The 16,944-nt window shown below is 45.8% G+C and overlaps 1 protein-coding gene across 3 annotated transcripts in view; it reads right to left on the minus strand.

Annotated features, from left to right (window-relative positions):
• RORA (RAR related orphan receptor A) overlaps positions 1-16,944 on the minus strand; it is a 396,584-nt gene that overhangs the window by 25,198 nt on the left and 354,442 nt on the right. For all 3 annotated transcript variants that reach the window (XM_064668337.1, XM_064668334.1, XM_064668335.1), the window contains one exon: positions 4,730-4,815. In XM_064668337.1, the coding sequence (XP_064524407.1) occupies positions 4,730-4,815 (86 nt within the window). The remainder of the gene's footprint in view (positions 1-4,729; positions 4,816-16,944) is intronic.

Here is a 16,944-nt window from a genome sequence, read left to right on the forward strand (position 1 = left end):
TTCAGTCCCTTCAGTGCCGGGTTTGTGTCTGGGCTGCTCCTCACCCAGCCGAGCCTCCCGTGCCCCAGCCCAGCTCCCCTCCACCGGCTCAGCCTGCAACGCTGAGCTCATGTTTGGTCTTTTGACAAATTTTCATTTAATGAATTGATTCCTACAGTTCATTAACATACCCACTTCCACTTCTGTATACACATATGTCTTAATTAGCTGCTCATTGGCTGTTTAATTACAAGAAAACAGCTGACAGCTGCCTTGCTGCATCCTAATGGCAGAGGGTTTGGAATGACTGTGTGTGAGCCTGTGACAACAAAGGCTTATTCATAATCCCATGATTTATGGCTAATACTTAAAGACTTCCACGTATCATTAAGTTTTGCAATATTCTGAGCAATTAACAATTAGTTGGGGGGGAGTCATCCTTTTACTGTTTTCCAAAGCAAACCACCACAAATTTTCTTCAAAGGAACATCAGAAAAATACACTGTAATAGGCCAACATTCAAATGGGATTTTTAACCCTTTTACGAAAATGAGCAAATATTTTACTTGTAAAGGGAGGAGAGCACTGTGACAATATTGTCTAATAAACTATGTTAATAAAATATTTGATAACAAAGGTATAGTGCCACTGAAAACAGAGCAAAAATGTTCAGTTTTACACAGGTAATAAAGACAGGAGTGAGGCAAGAAGGGCAGGGACAGCACACCAGGTCTTGTTTCCTGAAGTAACCAACCCAGATGTTCTTTGCAGGTACAATGAAGATCATCTTGGGTCTTAAAAGACACAAGAGACAAAAGCCAGCACTGATAAACCTTTGAGAGCACGAGAAGTGCCCAGGAGTGCCCTGCATGGTGGCTTTGCAAGACCAGCTGTGCAGTCAGGTAAAGAGAGGGATCCCACCATGCACTCGTGGGGCAGGTGGGCATGAACCAACACTGCTGACTGCAAAGGCAAGGCACTGCACCTGGGAATCCAGTTAAATTACACAGGTCATTCACAAAAGGTTCATTTCCAACTAAATTCCTTGCTATATCCCGTGAAACATTCAAGTATTTTCTGACAGCATGGAACTGGATTGCACTTTCAGCTCTGAGAAAAGAGTAGGGATGTGTACAAACCACTCTCCTTTCCCAGCACGGTCCCTCCTACAGAATAAAGGTTGGTAACGGGTTCCCACAGCTCAGGGCTCAGGAGGTGCTCCATACAGATGCCAGCTTTTTCTGTAGTGCTCCTGCAACACAGTATTCCCAGTCTGACACAGGAGAACAGACTTCTATTTCTGAGTTGTGGCACAGTCTTTGTGTCATTCCTCATCCATGCTTCTGAGTAAAATCTTTATATGATTAATCTCATCTTCCTTTTTCCCCCCATCATATGTTGTATACTGGATATCAGCAATGGTCAGAGAGAAAAAGAACCCTCTCTTAAAATTTATTTTATCTACAATAAGCCACAGGAGCCCTTCTAGATAAAGTGTAAAACACAGCCTGGCTAAAAAAATTAATTTTTCACTTGTGGGGAGGAGAGGTGTTAATTTTTTTTTTTTAAAGGCATATTCAAACTCAGCTAAATAGGCTGATGGGTTGGGAGCACTCAATGGTGCCTGTGCAAAACACTGCCACTAACTTCATAAAAACAGTCAGCAACATCACAGCAAGGTAGGAAATGAAAACTTCTCAAAAAACACTAATGGGTTTCATTACAAATCTTCAATTCTACTTATGTGAAATGCAATATAACAAAAAAAAACCGGTCAGGAAACTTTCAACTCTGTGAAATGCAAGGGTTGCCAACCTGCAGAAGAGCAACGGGATCAGCAACAGGTAATTTGACCTGAGCTGGTCTGTGATTCCACACACACAGATTAGAACTGCAAAGTATGTCTTCTCAACTAAAACTTCACTTTAAGTTTTAAATACATTCTATTTCTGGTGGTTATTAGTATTTGCACAGTAACATTTCAGTTAATGTTACTACTGAGTAACACTGAAGTTCACACTAAACTGGAGTGAAAACCAGCAGGAGCTGAAAAGGCCCCACTTTGCTGCTGCTGCTGCCTGTAGGTCACCCCTGCCAGGCTGGGGCTGAGAGGGCAGCAGCACATCTGCTCCCTCCTGCCAGCTCAGGCCCTGCTCCTGCCACCCAACCCATGGGGGGGTTTGGGGCACTGGGGCAGGACCCCCCTGGCTGCCCTGGGACTGTGGGTGCAGGATGTTGGCTCCAGAGCCAGAGCACAGCACTGGGACCGGGTCTTCACAGCCACGTCCTCGTTCCAGAGGAAGGTTCAGCAGAACACGAACAGCAATGGAAACGTGCTCCAACCTGCAGCAGTCACAGCCACAGAAAAGCTGGGAAAAAACCCATTCCAGCACACACCTGGCTCCTCTGGCAGAAGCCAAGCTATGCCAACCTTTTCACCAGCCAAAATAGTTCTGCTGGGTGAGACTTTGTTGACATTACTGTGGAAAGGTGTAGCACAAACAGAATCCATCAGCCACAGCGGGGCCTTTTAGTGCCGTTTAGGTCACGATCATTTCAACTCTTGCTGTGACTTGTGCCCACCAGCACTGCCCTGTCTGTCACTACCTGCAGGTCATTTGGGCTCTGGCACTAAGACAGCTGAGCTGCAGAGTTATTTCTCTCCTGAAAGGAAAAGAACTCAGTTAACTAAGTTGATATTCATTGGCTTTTAAATTCTGCCTGAAATTGTATGGCCACCAAACTTTATTGTGCTCTTCCAAGAGAGGGAGAAAATGCCAAACTCATGGGCCACTGCTTTCCTTAGCATACTCTGCCTTGAGGTCCAGATGTGTTTCAGTGTGCTGAGCACACCTGCCTGCTTGCCTTGCCCTCTGCCCTTCCCACCAGCTGACCATGCCAGTGGGATCCTCAGTCCTGCAATTTATCCAGCATTCAAAGGCAAATCCTTTGTTCTAACACGTAAGGAGCTGCACACACATTCCTCACTATCAGCAGGCATCTGTTGTTCTGACTGCTGCACAAAGGACCTTTCTCCTAATAACTCACATTTGCATTTATTCCCAGGAAGGCAGTCCCTCCAAGGGAGGAATGCTCCATGGACAGCCCTGTCTCCCACCTGCAGTGCCCAGGGCCTGCCAGCTCCTCCTCCCCAAGGTGAGTGTGAGCACAGGGGCTGCTCCCCCCCTTTCCTGCTGCTTCTGGAGGGGGCTTTGCTCACTCAGCCCTCAGGGGAAGGCCAGGCTGAAGAGCTGCATGAGGACCACACAAAGGATACCAGGGCTGGCAGCTTTCCTTTCCCTTTCCCTTCCTTTCCATTCCTGTCCTTCAGCAGCCACTCCTGCTCCACACAGCCGTGTGGAGAAGGCCCAAGAGCACCACACCAAGCCCTGTCTGTGTGCCAGGATGTTTGCCAGGGATCTCCAGGCAGCCTCTCACATATCCAGGTCCCAGACCACCTAAGGATTAAAGAGGTCTCAGACCTTGAACACAACTGGATCTCCTTTGACAAGACAGTCCCACAGCAGAACTCTCCTGCAAACGTCTGCCACTTCCCTCAGCTGACATCTGATAAAGGCTGCTCAGCCACATAAACCTGCAAAAAGTCATCACTTTGTTATCAATACATTTTAAGTGCATTTCTTGCATTTTCCATAGCAACAGCAGTCAGAAAGGGCAGAAGGTGCTCTTCCCACATCATTCTAAGATTCTTAAATTTATTCTTTTTCCTTCCTTCTTACCGATACTTCCACGAGACTCAGAGAATGTGCTACTGAAAACACAAAAACCTTTGGAAAACCACAGAAGAAATCTTTATAATGTGAATGCAGAGAAGAAGGGCTTGTGGTATCAAACATGTCAGGAGAGCAGACTAAAAACTGTCATAAATTCTTCATCCCTGAAGTGTAGATTAACAGGAGAAAACCTACCAGCAGGGGACTGCAACATGTACACACAGGAAGAGAGCAACAAGCTGGAGCTTGGCTGTGCACACTGTGTCACCCCAAGCCAGGGGGTGCACTGGTGAGCAAAAGGACTGACCACTTCACTCTCACCTGGCATTGCCCAGTTTAATTCCTGCTTGTGAACAAAACAGAAATGCTGCTGGTGTAACCCTTGTTCACTAGAGTTACCAAGGTACAGCTCCAGGACAAAATCCAGAGCCCAAACCTCACGCAGCAGTGGTTGTATTGCAGGGAACAGGCACTGCTTCCTGCAGGACCTGAGCCTGCTGACACCAGGGGCATGGAAACACCACCTCCTGCCAAACAGAATGGATTTGTGACTGTAGCTGAGTACAAACCAAAACAGAGGGGCAGAGAGCTCTCACCTATTTCAGCACAGCTTCATACAGTTTACAAAGCAAAAGCAGCGAGGGAGAGGCAAGGAAGCCCAACTCCCCCTCGGCTGAGCCCACTGAGCTGACTCCTGCTGCTCTGCCTGAAGCAGATCATCCTCCTGTCCCTGTTCTGCTGACTCAGAGAAAGGCAGTTTACAGCACACACAGCACAACTGTGAGTCTGAGGATTGTCCTGAAATCTGTGCTAGTGCAGGTGTGTGTGTCACAGAAATGTACTATTTAAAACCCAAATAAAACCAGTGCTTCAGAATCCCCAACAGTTTTATATTCTTTGAAATGGAATCCACTGATCCTACTTAGGCCCAGTGCTTGCTCTTTAAAAAAAGAAGGAAAATAATCACTATCAAAAGGCTAAGTGCTGTTTTCAGACTTAATATTTTAGAAGCTTACCTTGCAGCCTTCACATGTAATGACACCATAATGGATTCCTGATGATTTGTCTCCACAGATCTTGCATGGAATAATTTCAATTTGAGCTGCAACAGAAGCACGCAACCAGTTAATTACATTTTCTTTTAAACACCTTATAAAAGCATTCCCTGATCAGCATTTGTACAGTGAAAACTAATAACCTGCTAAACATTATACTGCATTAACTATTCATTGCTGAACTGCAAGGATCCCCTAGAGCTTTGGACTAAATTATGGCTGCTCGTTATATAATAGCTTTTGGGTTATTAAAATGGGTCATTTGAGAAGGTGTTTAAGAACCCACAAGAAGGCTGGAATCAGCATTTCAAAGCCAAAAAGAGTAGGAGAGTTCACATTTTGGCCAAAGAGCTAAGATGACACTAGAAAGGTTTCTTCCAATCGCATTCATGTGAGATCATAGCAGGCAATTTTAAAGTTTGCCCTGCCTGGAATCAAATGCACCACTTTTCCCAGAGGGGCCACTCAGCTCCCATGGCCAGTCCTAAAGGGGGGGAACAAGGTGAAGAGCAACTGCATTTTGCATGAAAAATCCATAACTTTTGTATCTGAGCAGCAAGGGAACCATCAGCACGTATCTGTGTGTGCTGTCCCACAGAACAAGCAGGGAGGAGCACACACAGCAGCACTGAGTCCCTCCCCTGCAGCCAGAGGAGTCAGCGCAGCCTGGAAATGCTGGGCAGCTGTAAGGTGGGAAAGCCCTCATTTTCTATACTGAAATCCATCCATAGAAACACACCTACTGAACTCAACTCGCTGGGTGATTATCTCTAAATCAAGCACCTTCCCATCTGAGCATGGAGGATTAAGAGGGGACTCCTCTATGCCCAGGAACTCTTTTGGAGTCCCTGGCTGCAGTATTTTACTGGTAAGTCTGTTTGGACAGGGCTAAGGCACTGCTTCACCCTATGGAATAGCAGCAGCCTACATCTCCCATGTGCCTGGCTGTGCTCACAAACACCCCCTGCTCCAGGCAGAGACTGGAGAGCCCAGGACAGCCCCCCTGTGCTGCAGTGGGGTCGGGGTGAGGCTGCAGCAGTGCCCTGACCCAGCCTGCTCTGAGCAGGACAAACCCCTCGTGCTGTGTCCGGAGCTGTGACACGTTAGCAAGTGCTGTTCATCTCCTGAGGAACTGAAATCCAGTCACCAGCTGCCTGCCTGTTCAAGAGAGCTGCTATTTCATCCAGTTTAGCTATCCAGGCTATGACAACACATAAAATCCCATCTAATGCAGCAGCTTAACTTCAGTTGTACTCAACACTGTTTTCAAAAATTCATGTCTGCTCTTAAAAACACTGCATTTTACATGCTATTAAATCCCTAACTGGCTGCTTAATATTAAATAAGAATCATCTTGCAGTGCTCCTGTGTGCTCCAGTTCACTGCAGCTCAGGATCTGGCCCAAACCATAAGATAACTATAAAGCAGGAGAGCAGAAGACTTGTGCCACAGCACTGACTGTGCTGAAATATTCCTTCAAAACATTCTCCAGGTGACACCAAGTGCAATGATGGGGGCAGCTGAGTAGCACCCAAATGGGACTTATTTGCTCCCAGGAATCCAAGAGCAGCTGAAATGTCTGCTGGGGAAAGCAGTGCCCAACAGCCATGGACTACACTGCAGTTCACTGCAGCTTTCAGGATATTTTCATACAGCAGGACACCACTTGCACCTCCTTCCATTGTAAGGACCTTTGTATTCCTGACCTTTGATCCCCCACCGTCCTTGCAGTGACAGAACCACAGGCTGAAATCAAAAGGTCTGTTTAGGACACCTAAGGAAGGAAACACTTCTTCCCCCAAAATGGTTTTTAGTTCACTTTGCTCTCAGCAAACACATTAAACACAATGGAGCAGGAAGTGAACTAATAAAAGGGGAAAATAACGTGTGTGCTGTTTCATTAATGTGTTACATAAATTATTACTGGGGCATCATATGTTTATGAACAAAGCTTGGAGCAGAAAGGGCGGCACAACCCCCCTCACATCCACAGACTGAAGAACAGGCTGAAACCCACAGAAACTCAGGAGTTGTACAATGTGCAGTTCAAATTCAGAGAGCAATCCTGTGGGCAAATTCCAGAATAGCTCTACCAAATCCCAGTGGTGCCTTTCCAACACAGGATTATTTCTCTGCTGTGCTGCAGTGAATCAGCAGCCTTGTGCAGCTCCTTGGACAGGGCACTGACAAGGCTTATCTCCACAGCTCCATGGCAATGTATTTTTTACATTTCCCATTTATATACATAATTACTGCCTTATTTTGAAGAGGTATGATATAATTGGATCTGGTTTATCTACAATCTCCAGCACGTTAGTTAAATCACCCATGAAGCCTGTCTATGCAATCCCTATTTCTTAAGCAACAGGACATTTGCAGAGGGTTTCTGAAGGAATGTAACATGCCTTCAAAGTGATGGCCTAAAGCTAGGTTAGTAATAGTCTAAAAGGTGCCATAATTAGTCCCAAATGCATTTTCCAGGGTGCTTTACTGGCAGAAGAGAATCTCCACAGATTCACAGGCTCCAGCTGTGCCAGCATTTACCCACCATCCTTTGTATGAGCAACGGCACCAAATCAGGTACTCAAATTTACATCTTCAAGGTACTTCCTTTCAATCAGGCACAGAGCATTTAAAACTCCAAGTTCCTGTTTCACTCAGAGACACAGGCCAGTGGCTGGATCTCGCAGCAGAACTCACTCGGGACTGCCACAACCAATTGTAGTAGAAATGAATGCACAGAGAGATCAGATCAATTACTGCTCCACGTGGGGCCTGTGCAAATGCACTCATTGAAATGGAACCCCTGTCACGTTCATACACTTTCCACAGAGCATGAAAGGACTTAAAGATACTTTAAACTCACTAAATGCAAATTGCCTGCGCCAAGATTATGCATTTTTTCTTACAAGGGTGAAAATATTTTCCCCACTTTTAACTTTGACATGCAAATATGTACTTGCTAAAACCTTGTTCTTATGCAAACAAGGCAGGTGGGAAATATTTTTACATGTCAAGAATATGTTCCGACTTGGTTTCTCACATTCCCAGAGTTACTTAAAGCTTCCTACTGTGCTCAAATTAATTGTACCTGTTCTGTGCTTACATTTATTTATATGGTATATTTTTCAAGATTACATAAAATACTCTAATTCATGTTTTAGACTAGAATTAGCCTAAATTACAGTTTACAATTTCTGTCTCCTGGGGTGGTGCTCAGGCTGATTCTGGTTCATGCATGAGCAAATTATTTCTTAAATATGAATTGCAGAAAAAAATAAACTCTTGTGGTTGCTTAGAAACCGCCACAGATACCCAGGTGACAGATGTAGTTTGTATTCCCAGATTAAAGGCCTAAGACTCTTTCACACCCTGAAATAACAGTGCTCCAGAATACTACCAAGGATGTCCTGTGCCAAAGGCAGCAATGAGGAGGAATAAAAGCCCAACCAAACCACCAAGAGCAACAAATGCGAGCTCAAGCTCCAAGACCCACTGCAGGCACAGAACAAGCTGCTACAGAAACAGGTCCTGAGAGAAAGAAGGGACCATTCAAGGGCTGGAGGCAGCAATCCCTACAGACTGGTGTCACACCAGCTCCTCTCCACAGGAGAGGGCCTCTGACACCCACCACCACCTCTCAGTCTATGGGCCTTCACTTGGAGCTGTGCTATCACCAGACTTCCCTTCTGCAATGTCAGGTGATCCTCATTTGACAGCAGGAAAAAGGAGTGTGGACTCTCATCTGCTCAAAATCAGACAGAACAGGAACTTGAGCCCAAGTATCACAGGCAAAAGACCCCTCTTTTTACCCCCTGAACCTTTCCTCTTCCTCCATGCACTGTCTGCACATGGCAGCTGCCTGAAGCAGCTCTGGTATGCTGCAATAACACACTGCCTCCACCTCACTGCTAGGGAATGTGCCTACCACACAACCAGAGACAGCACGAAATGACATCTTTTCCTGGCACCTGAAACACAAGAATATGCCTTATTCCCTCCTGTTCCCCAAACCTGGAACAGTTTCACTGGGTTTGCCTGCCTTTTTGGAGCTTCCTCCTCCAACCAAACCCTCTAGACAGCCTCTCCCTTTTTGTTAATTCCTGCACCATGAAATGTTGCTTTATTCCTTGTCCAGTTTGAGCAGGAGGGAAGGAAGAAAATCCAATTCTGTGTTTGTGAGGGAATGCTCTGCACGAGCTCATCATAATCTTGAATTTCTTCCCTTCTGACTTGTTGGGCAGACTCAATTCAGGGCTGTGCAGCCAAGTAAAGCACAGGGCATCCTTTTCCCCAGTTCTGTCATTTAAACAGAAACACTCTGAGCCTCAACACAGCAAAGTGTATTACCAGTCCACCCTGAAGAACACATTTTTCAGAAGAAAAAATTATTTTCCAAAGACAGAAGTTTCTTCCTCCCCATTGAGGTGTCTGAATGAAATGTTTGTTCCTAGTGAATTAATTGTCTTGGGGTAGAGAAAGGATTTTTCTGTTCCTCCTTCTGCTTTCACACTGTTATTTTAAAGTGGTACATGCACACAAATAACACTTTTTTTCCCAATTCACAACAGGTATGAAACCTCAGATTTGGTATCCTGGGAAGGGCTCTTCAGTGGAAGCAAATATTGGTTCCCATTCCTGCCTTTTAGGTGAGATTCACCTCGCTGACCTGAGCTATCTTGAAAGTTGGGTACCTGATTGAAGCTAATTGTTTTGTCTGCTTCTACAGTGCTGAGGAAGGGAGGAAGAAGGAAAGAGAAAAGGAAAGGAAGGGAGAAAGAGAAAGCAGAAGGAAAAAGAGCATGATTCATCTTATTCAAGACAAGCAAAATGAACCCCTGAGTGGAGATGCCTCCTCTTCACTCAACAGTGAAGGAATTTAATGATACCTTAATTACAAGCCTAACTTTTAGAAGGTGAAAGTTGGGTGAATCTGACTGTCTCTTACTAATTCTGAATTAAAAAATTAGCATTTTCTGCAAGGCAAACCTGTGTGGGAAGTGCTCCCTTCCCCCCAGTCCAAGGGGTCCCAACTGCCTGTGTGCTCTGGCACCACTGAGCCATGAGAACTTCTGAGATGTTCCCTGGCACAGCTCCCAGGGTAGAGAAATTCCAGGCACACACCTTCCTTTTTCACTCAGCAAAGATGGACTTAAGCACATCCTGGTTAGTCTGCCAGACTGGTCTCTATTCCTTAAAACCTCTGTGGGCACTGCACATCCTTCTGGGATCCAGGGCTTTCCGGGGAAAGCATCCTAAGCCAACCCCAAGTGCTGGCTGAGCTGAGGGCTTGCCTGGAGGCTGGATGTGGGGTACACACAACAGCCAGGGTGGCAGCTGGGACCTCCTGGCTCTCGGGGCACTGCTCAAGAAGTCACCCCTTCCCTGACTGCAGCAAAGGTTTCAGTTCCTTCCCCGGACGTGGCTCACCTGTCCCCACCTCACTGTTCTGCTGCTCAGCCAGAAGGGCTCACAGACAAACATGATACACAGACAAATTGGGCCAACCTGCTTCTAAAGGGCTGCAGTTTGTGCCAGACATCCCTGCTAGTGCTGTTTGTAAGTATATTGATTAAATTAGGAGGCATGCATATTCAGTGACACAGTCATACATATTCATTGACTCAAACAAGGGTACCGCATGTAATGTGGTATTTAAAGCAACATGATATCTGATCACAAACTGAATTAACAAGGAATGATTTTACTATATAATATTCTAATCTTCCTGCATTTTCAGCTTCATTACCTAAATAATTTGCTCTGTCATGTACCCTCGGTAATTTGAGCTGGCTGCAAACCCCCCGCCTGCCAACACCTGCCGCTCCCAGCGCTGCAGTTCCAGCGCTGCAGTTCCGCGGAGCCCGGCGCTGGTGGCAGCACAGCTCTGCCACCCCAGCACTGCACCCAGGGACCCATCCCCTCACAGCCCCCAAACACCGAGTGCTGCTGAGCACAGCTCTGCCACCCCAGCACTGCACCCAGGGACCCATCCCCTCACAGACCCCAAACACCGAGTGCTGCTGAGCACAGCTCTGCACCCAGGGACCCATCCCCTCACAGCCCCCAAACACCGAGTGCTGCTGAGCACAGCTCTGCCACCCAGCACTGCACCCAGGGACCCGTCCCCTCACAGCCCCCAAACACCGAGTGCTGCTGAGCACAGCTCTGCACCCAGGGACCCGTCCCCTCTCAGACCCCAAACACCGAGTGCTGCTGAGCACAGCTCTGCCACCCAGCACTGCACCCATGGACCCATCCCCTCACAGCCCCCAAACACCGAGTGCTGCTGAGCACGGAGCTGCCTGGGACACAGCCGAGGCGGTTTTACAGCCCCCGGTCAGCGCTCCGAGCAGAGCTGTGCAATGTTCCTGCCCATCCCTGGTGAAGGGGTGTTTATCCCACACACGGCCCCCACCAGAACGGCACTCTGGCCACGAGCAGGAGCCTGCAGGGATACACCTGGCAACAAGGAGATCCAGAGAACTACCAAAGCCCAGTATCCCGGAGATTTGTGTCTCACAGCTGGACCTTCTCAGGTCCAGTAAGGCTGGAATTCCAGCAGAAGCCTTCCCAGCACACAGGATATTCCTTGTGTCTTCCTCTCCATCACAGATCCTCCTCTAGCTGAGCTCAGCTGTGCAGTGGCCCTCGGGGGGTATCAGATGGGGAACTTTCTGGGTATGTTTTTCCATTTTCACATCTTTGGAACTGCCGATGCTCCCAAATTTGGCCGAAATACTCTGGAAATCAGGAGGATTGGGGTGATGGGCAGAAAACCAGACAAACACAAACAACCTCTCCAAGCCTTGTTTCCTTAGGAAATCACACTGGTAATAAAATAAAATAAATACTGGGGTTATACTGGTACAAATCCTTTGAAGTCTGTGGGTGTGATGGGTGGAGTAGAAACGAACATGGCCACCACAGTATTAATTAAAAGTAAAGTATGAGCAACACCTCAAACGCACGAGGCAGAAATGCTGCAATGCCAGGACAACCTCTGGGCCTGGGCACAGCTGGATCCCTGAGCAGTCACCTGACACTGCCCTCCCAACCCCGCAAACATTCCCCTCCAAAGGGTGTCCCAGGAGATCCCTGACAAACAGCACAGCCCCTGCTGGGGCTGCAGGGCTGACTTTTAGCAATCAGCCTCAATTCTTTCAACCTGTCACTGACTCGGGTACGTTGAAGGTGCAGGAAGAGCTCCCGTGCTCCTGTCAGGATCACTTCAGGGCTATTGTTCAGGGCTATTGTTTTGCTTTAAGTCAAGAAATTTTACTGGCACAAATTTTAACTTAAAGAACCAAAGCTTTGCTATCGCATCAAGGACTGGCTTCAACAAGGAATACCTGAATACCTAATGAGAGAAGGCAAGATGGAAAAAGGTTTGGGTCCTCTAACAGGCAAAACTGTTTTAGTGAAGCTGTTGTGTGAGGTCTCTATGTTTTTAATGTCATATTCAAATAGAAAATTGCTGAAAAACTTGAATGTCATAATATCGTAATACTCTTAATTTTCATGAAGAAAAATTAAACCCAAGTCCCAACACCAACAATGTAGGACTTGTGCAAGTGTTTACAAACACAAACAAGCTATAAATTGATTTAGGAGTTTTAGAGGAACTCAGAGAGGATGTTTACTCCCTCTCATTCACGTGTACAACACTGAGTGATTTAAATTTCCTTCTGTATAACAGTCTTCTCTCTCTCTCCACTATCTTTGCTTTACCCATCCAGAAACATTCTCATTCTGCTGCATTCAGACGTGTTCTCTTGTCCAGGAGCACAGAGGAGAATCAACCCCTTGTTACATCCAGGGCACACAATTGACATCCTCCCACTTTGGGAAATCCAGGGAGTTCCAAAAGCTCCAGCTTTGTTACTACTTTCATGAGCTTAAATCAAATAATGAAGATGGCTGAAAATACGGACACTGTAACAACTTCTTTTGAGGAGGAGTTAAAACCCAGAAAAACCCAACTCTGAATACAAATGTGTCTTTTTATAGCGGAGGAGATCCCCTCACTGCCACAGCACACAGAAAACACAGTAACCAAGCTCCCCGGCAAAGAGCAAGAGCTGGGAAAGAGGGAAGGGAGAAGTGTTTCTGTCAATGTCCTGTGCATTTCAAACCAAGGCATCTGAAGACTAGTTTGATAATTTCCACGTGGTCAGAAGAGACTTCCAAATTTCATAAGACACCTTTTTTTTTTTCTGCAACATTTTGACTTCTCACTTCCTTGGTGGCTCAGGTGCTTATGAATAAACACTCAATGATTTCATCCCCCTTTTCTTCCTCTGGCTGAAAATTAGCGAACACAGCTTGGAGTATGATTAATTTGACTGGGCTAAATGGAATTCTTGTTAGATAAAGCAATTCAGAAAAAGTTTTTCACAAGAAAAGAAAACTCACTGCCACTGCAATCATGTAATTCTCTAATGAAATATAATACAGTTTTAATCAAGGCCCTGAACTGCATGTCAAGAAATGGATACTATAAATACTATAATCCTCCCCAGTGCTGATATGCTGTGAGAATGGGGATGGTGTCTCATTTTCTCTATCTATATAAGCAGGATAATCATTCTTTATCTCTACCTCTATCTACAGCTACCTCAGATGACTGGTGCTTACTGCCAAATCTTGGGTTTTGGTCCTATGGCCCAAGGAGCTGTGAGCAGACCTCCAGAGCACCCAACCTGCAGCGCTCTGGACTGGAGAGATGGAAGCTGCCACAGAACTGCCCAACAGCCCTGCTTCCTGTCTGACTTTGTTACTTCCCTTTTTCACTTTTAAAAACCAAGCTTACAGGTTTAATTACACCCCTACAGAGCACTGCTCTTGACAAAATGACACAAAACACAAGTTTTAGAAGCGATAGAGGTGTGAGCTCTTACCACAGGAACTGCCAGCACTGACTTTTTCTACTCTGCTTTGCTCCTGCATTTCTTCCCAAGCAGCAAGTGGGGTTTATGTGCCTCCCTGATGTATTTTTACAGGGTTCTGGAGTTCACTCAGGCTTTGACATCCCTAATTTTTCCTACAGATAACCACTAACCCTGAGCATTTGTGAAGAGGAACACCTGCAGCAGGGGTACAAACACAATTCTGCCATGATCAAACCTACCCTGTGCTGCTAAAACCAACCACTGCACATTGTCTGTCACAGGAAAAACGACCAACAGCATGGAGCTGGTGGGCCAAGATGTGTGAGCACCTTGAGGCAGTGCAAGTGCCCTTGTACATTCAATCACACTGAGGTCCTCGTAGTCTTTACAAATTATTTTTCTCTTACATTGGGAAAAGTAAATCTACACCAATTTCTCCTTCCTGAAGCTGGTCTTTCATTCTGTACTAGTAGTGGAGAGGGAAAAAAGTGAAATCTGCAGGAGAACACAATTCATTTATTTGCTGGAGTAAGCTGGGCAATACTAAATGCATTCTCCCCCTTTCCTCCAGAAAGAAACCTGTACTGAAAAGTTTAAATGTATTTATACTTCTGTCCCATTTCCTAAATCTCTGGAAGAAACTAATATCGAATTGGTTATAATAAATAAAGTCTTGTAGAAATGTAGATTTTGGAGTCAAAATCTAAATTACCTCTGACATTTGCTTCACAGACTAATGCACAGAGCCCCCATTTGATATGAAGTTTGCTACTCTCAGGTGTTGGACAGGGTCTTCTGAAGACTGGCATTTGTAGACTCCAACACTGCCCTCCCACCTTCTTTTTCCTAATTAATTGTACTGGCTTAGGGCAACATCTCACATTTCTGTTTATTTGCTTGCAGTAGGAAAACAAAGAAGATCTTATCAACCACTCGTCAATTTTATGCACCACTTCAGCAAGTCAGCCACAGCTACCACAGCTCAACAGCCTTCACTGAAGTATTTTTCATAGGCTGCAAACAATCTGAAATTATCAACACTCTGAAGGCAATCATTTTAGTCCTTATTCCAATGTACCCACAGGTACTAGTCATAAAATAACCCCAAATCAAACAACAAAACCCACCCAAACACACAGACCTGGGAAAACCAATCACTTGCAACATAGTGCCAAAGTTATTAACAATTTAACTTCATTCATTAGCAGGTGACAGGGCCCAGTGCCAAAGGGACACGAGGTTGGTGAGCAGACTGTGGGTCACACACAGCCTCATTCCTCCTGCCCATGGCACGTTCCAGCCCAGCACTGCCCACGTCTCACAGCCCTGAAGGTGGTCTCTGGTCAGAGCTCCTCACCACCACACCTTCCATCACAATGCACACCTTTCCCTTTCCAGTCAACCAAGCTCCACTCTGAGAGACTTTTCCCCAGAGGGAGCGAGTCAGTCTGGAGAAAGGAACATGGAATGAACTCAGAAGAGGTAACCAAGTAGGGGAAGAACCCAGTAAGGCCTCTTAAACCAAGTGTTTGTCACAGTTCAGCTTCTCCTGCCGTTTTTGCCGTGCTGCCCACATTCTATAAAGGGTTTGCCTCGGCAGAGATTGCAGGATGTGTTGCTGGGCATCGAGAAACGAGGTTCTGCACAATTAAGTTAGAGCCAGGCTGGTGCAGAAGCCATGTCCTTCCAAGAGAGTTGCACTTCAATGAAAAACCACTCAAAACCTGAATTTACTTCTAGAAGAAAAAGTTGCAGGGAAAAAAAAAAAACAAACCAACAAAAAAGTGTTTCACCCAGACTTTCATCCATCATTCTGAAGTGACTACATCTGCATTTTTAAGATATTTTCTTTTTGGCTGTACATGAATTTGATGTCATTAAAAAGGCTTCCTTTGATGCTGTATGCCAAGTAGAATCATTAGCTTCTCACAAAGGTACACTCTAAATAGTCTAGTTTAAATTTTCATTTTCAGATGATTCATCTAAGAGATGAACAATAACAACCAAAACCAACTTGAGAACTCTAAACAGTAAAAAGCCTTTTAGCTGCACTCACTCATTTATTAACTCCCTCCAACACCTCCTGCCTGGATTCACATGGCAGCCAATACTGAGCATGAATTCTGCAACTCCCTTTGTGATTTATGGCCATTACAAGCAAATCACCACCAGGTTCCCTCACCCACGAGGTTCTTCTGGAGTCTGTATTCTGAATCTTTCTGGCTGACACAGGGTCACTTGGTTTTAATCCACAGATGCTTTCCACTGCCACTATTTCTAGCATGTGTGTTGTTTTCTCCCAGCTCCTCTTCAGGAGTCCTCAGCAGAGGTCATTAGAGGATTAATGAAGCCCAGGGACACCAGGGGAAGCGGCATCCTCAGCCAATGCAGCCTCATCTATTCCCCTGGGGCTTGGAAGGGGAGCATAAAACACAATAACCATACCTCGGGTTCCTCCATTTCAATGAAAATAGCACTACAGTCCAACACCCAAGAAATTATTTACAGCTGATAAATGTTTCCTGATATATATTAAGACACCAGCAAGTACAGACATCAGCAAAAGCTTACAGCGTTTTTTTATGACGCAGGCCCAAATCTCTGCTGAACAAATCTCTGTGTTTTCCTCCCCAGGAAAGACACCTCATTTAGCCCCTGCCCCACTTCAGAGGGAACAGTATTAGTGTACATGTGGGATCAAAAGGAAGGTTACATCGCTTCTGCAACAACTGCCTGGCCAGGTCACAGAACTCCTTGGTAGCCTTTGTGGTACTTTCTTGACTTGCACAAAGGTACACGATGGTCCTTCAGCTCTGTGAAGTGGCCCAGGGTCACCTGGCTGGCCAGGGACGATGGAGAAGCCACAGGAGGGCAGCTCTGCCTGTCTGCAGCCCAGCATGCACTGCTCCCTCTGATGTTCCCTGGAAAAGGGTACAGGAGGAAAACACTATGACCTGGCCCCAAAAACTGCACCAGGAGGGAGAACGTGCAGGATGGTATCAGAGGAGATGGAAGTTTTATGGGTTCTGGCTTACAGCAAAATAAATGCACCATCAGTTCTATCAAACAGCCTCAAAACTACTCCTGTCACAGAGAAAGCTTTTTTCCCTAACATGTTCTTCAAACCATACATTACAGTGATGTCCCCCCCTAACCAAGCTCACGCTATTTCCCTGGACTTGGCTCTGCTTTTGTGCTTCTTTATACCCTCATGATGTCTATATACACCACACTCTGTTTGAAAACCTTCTTCATTTCATGACAAGGATCATGAAAGAAAAAAAA

The sequence above is a fragment of the Pseudopipra pipra genome, chromosome 12 (assembly GCF_036250125.1).
Source record: "Pseudopipra pipra isolate bDixPip1 chromosome 12, bDixPip1.hap1, whole genome shotgun sequence".
Lineage (NCBI taxonomy): Eukaryota > Metazoa > Chordata > Aves > Passeriformes > Pipridae > Pseudopipra > Pseudopipra pipra.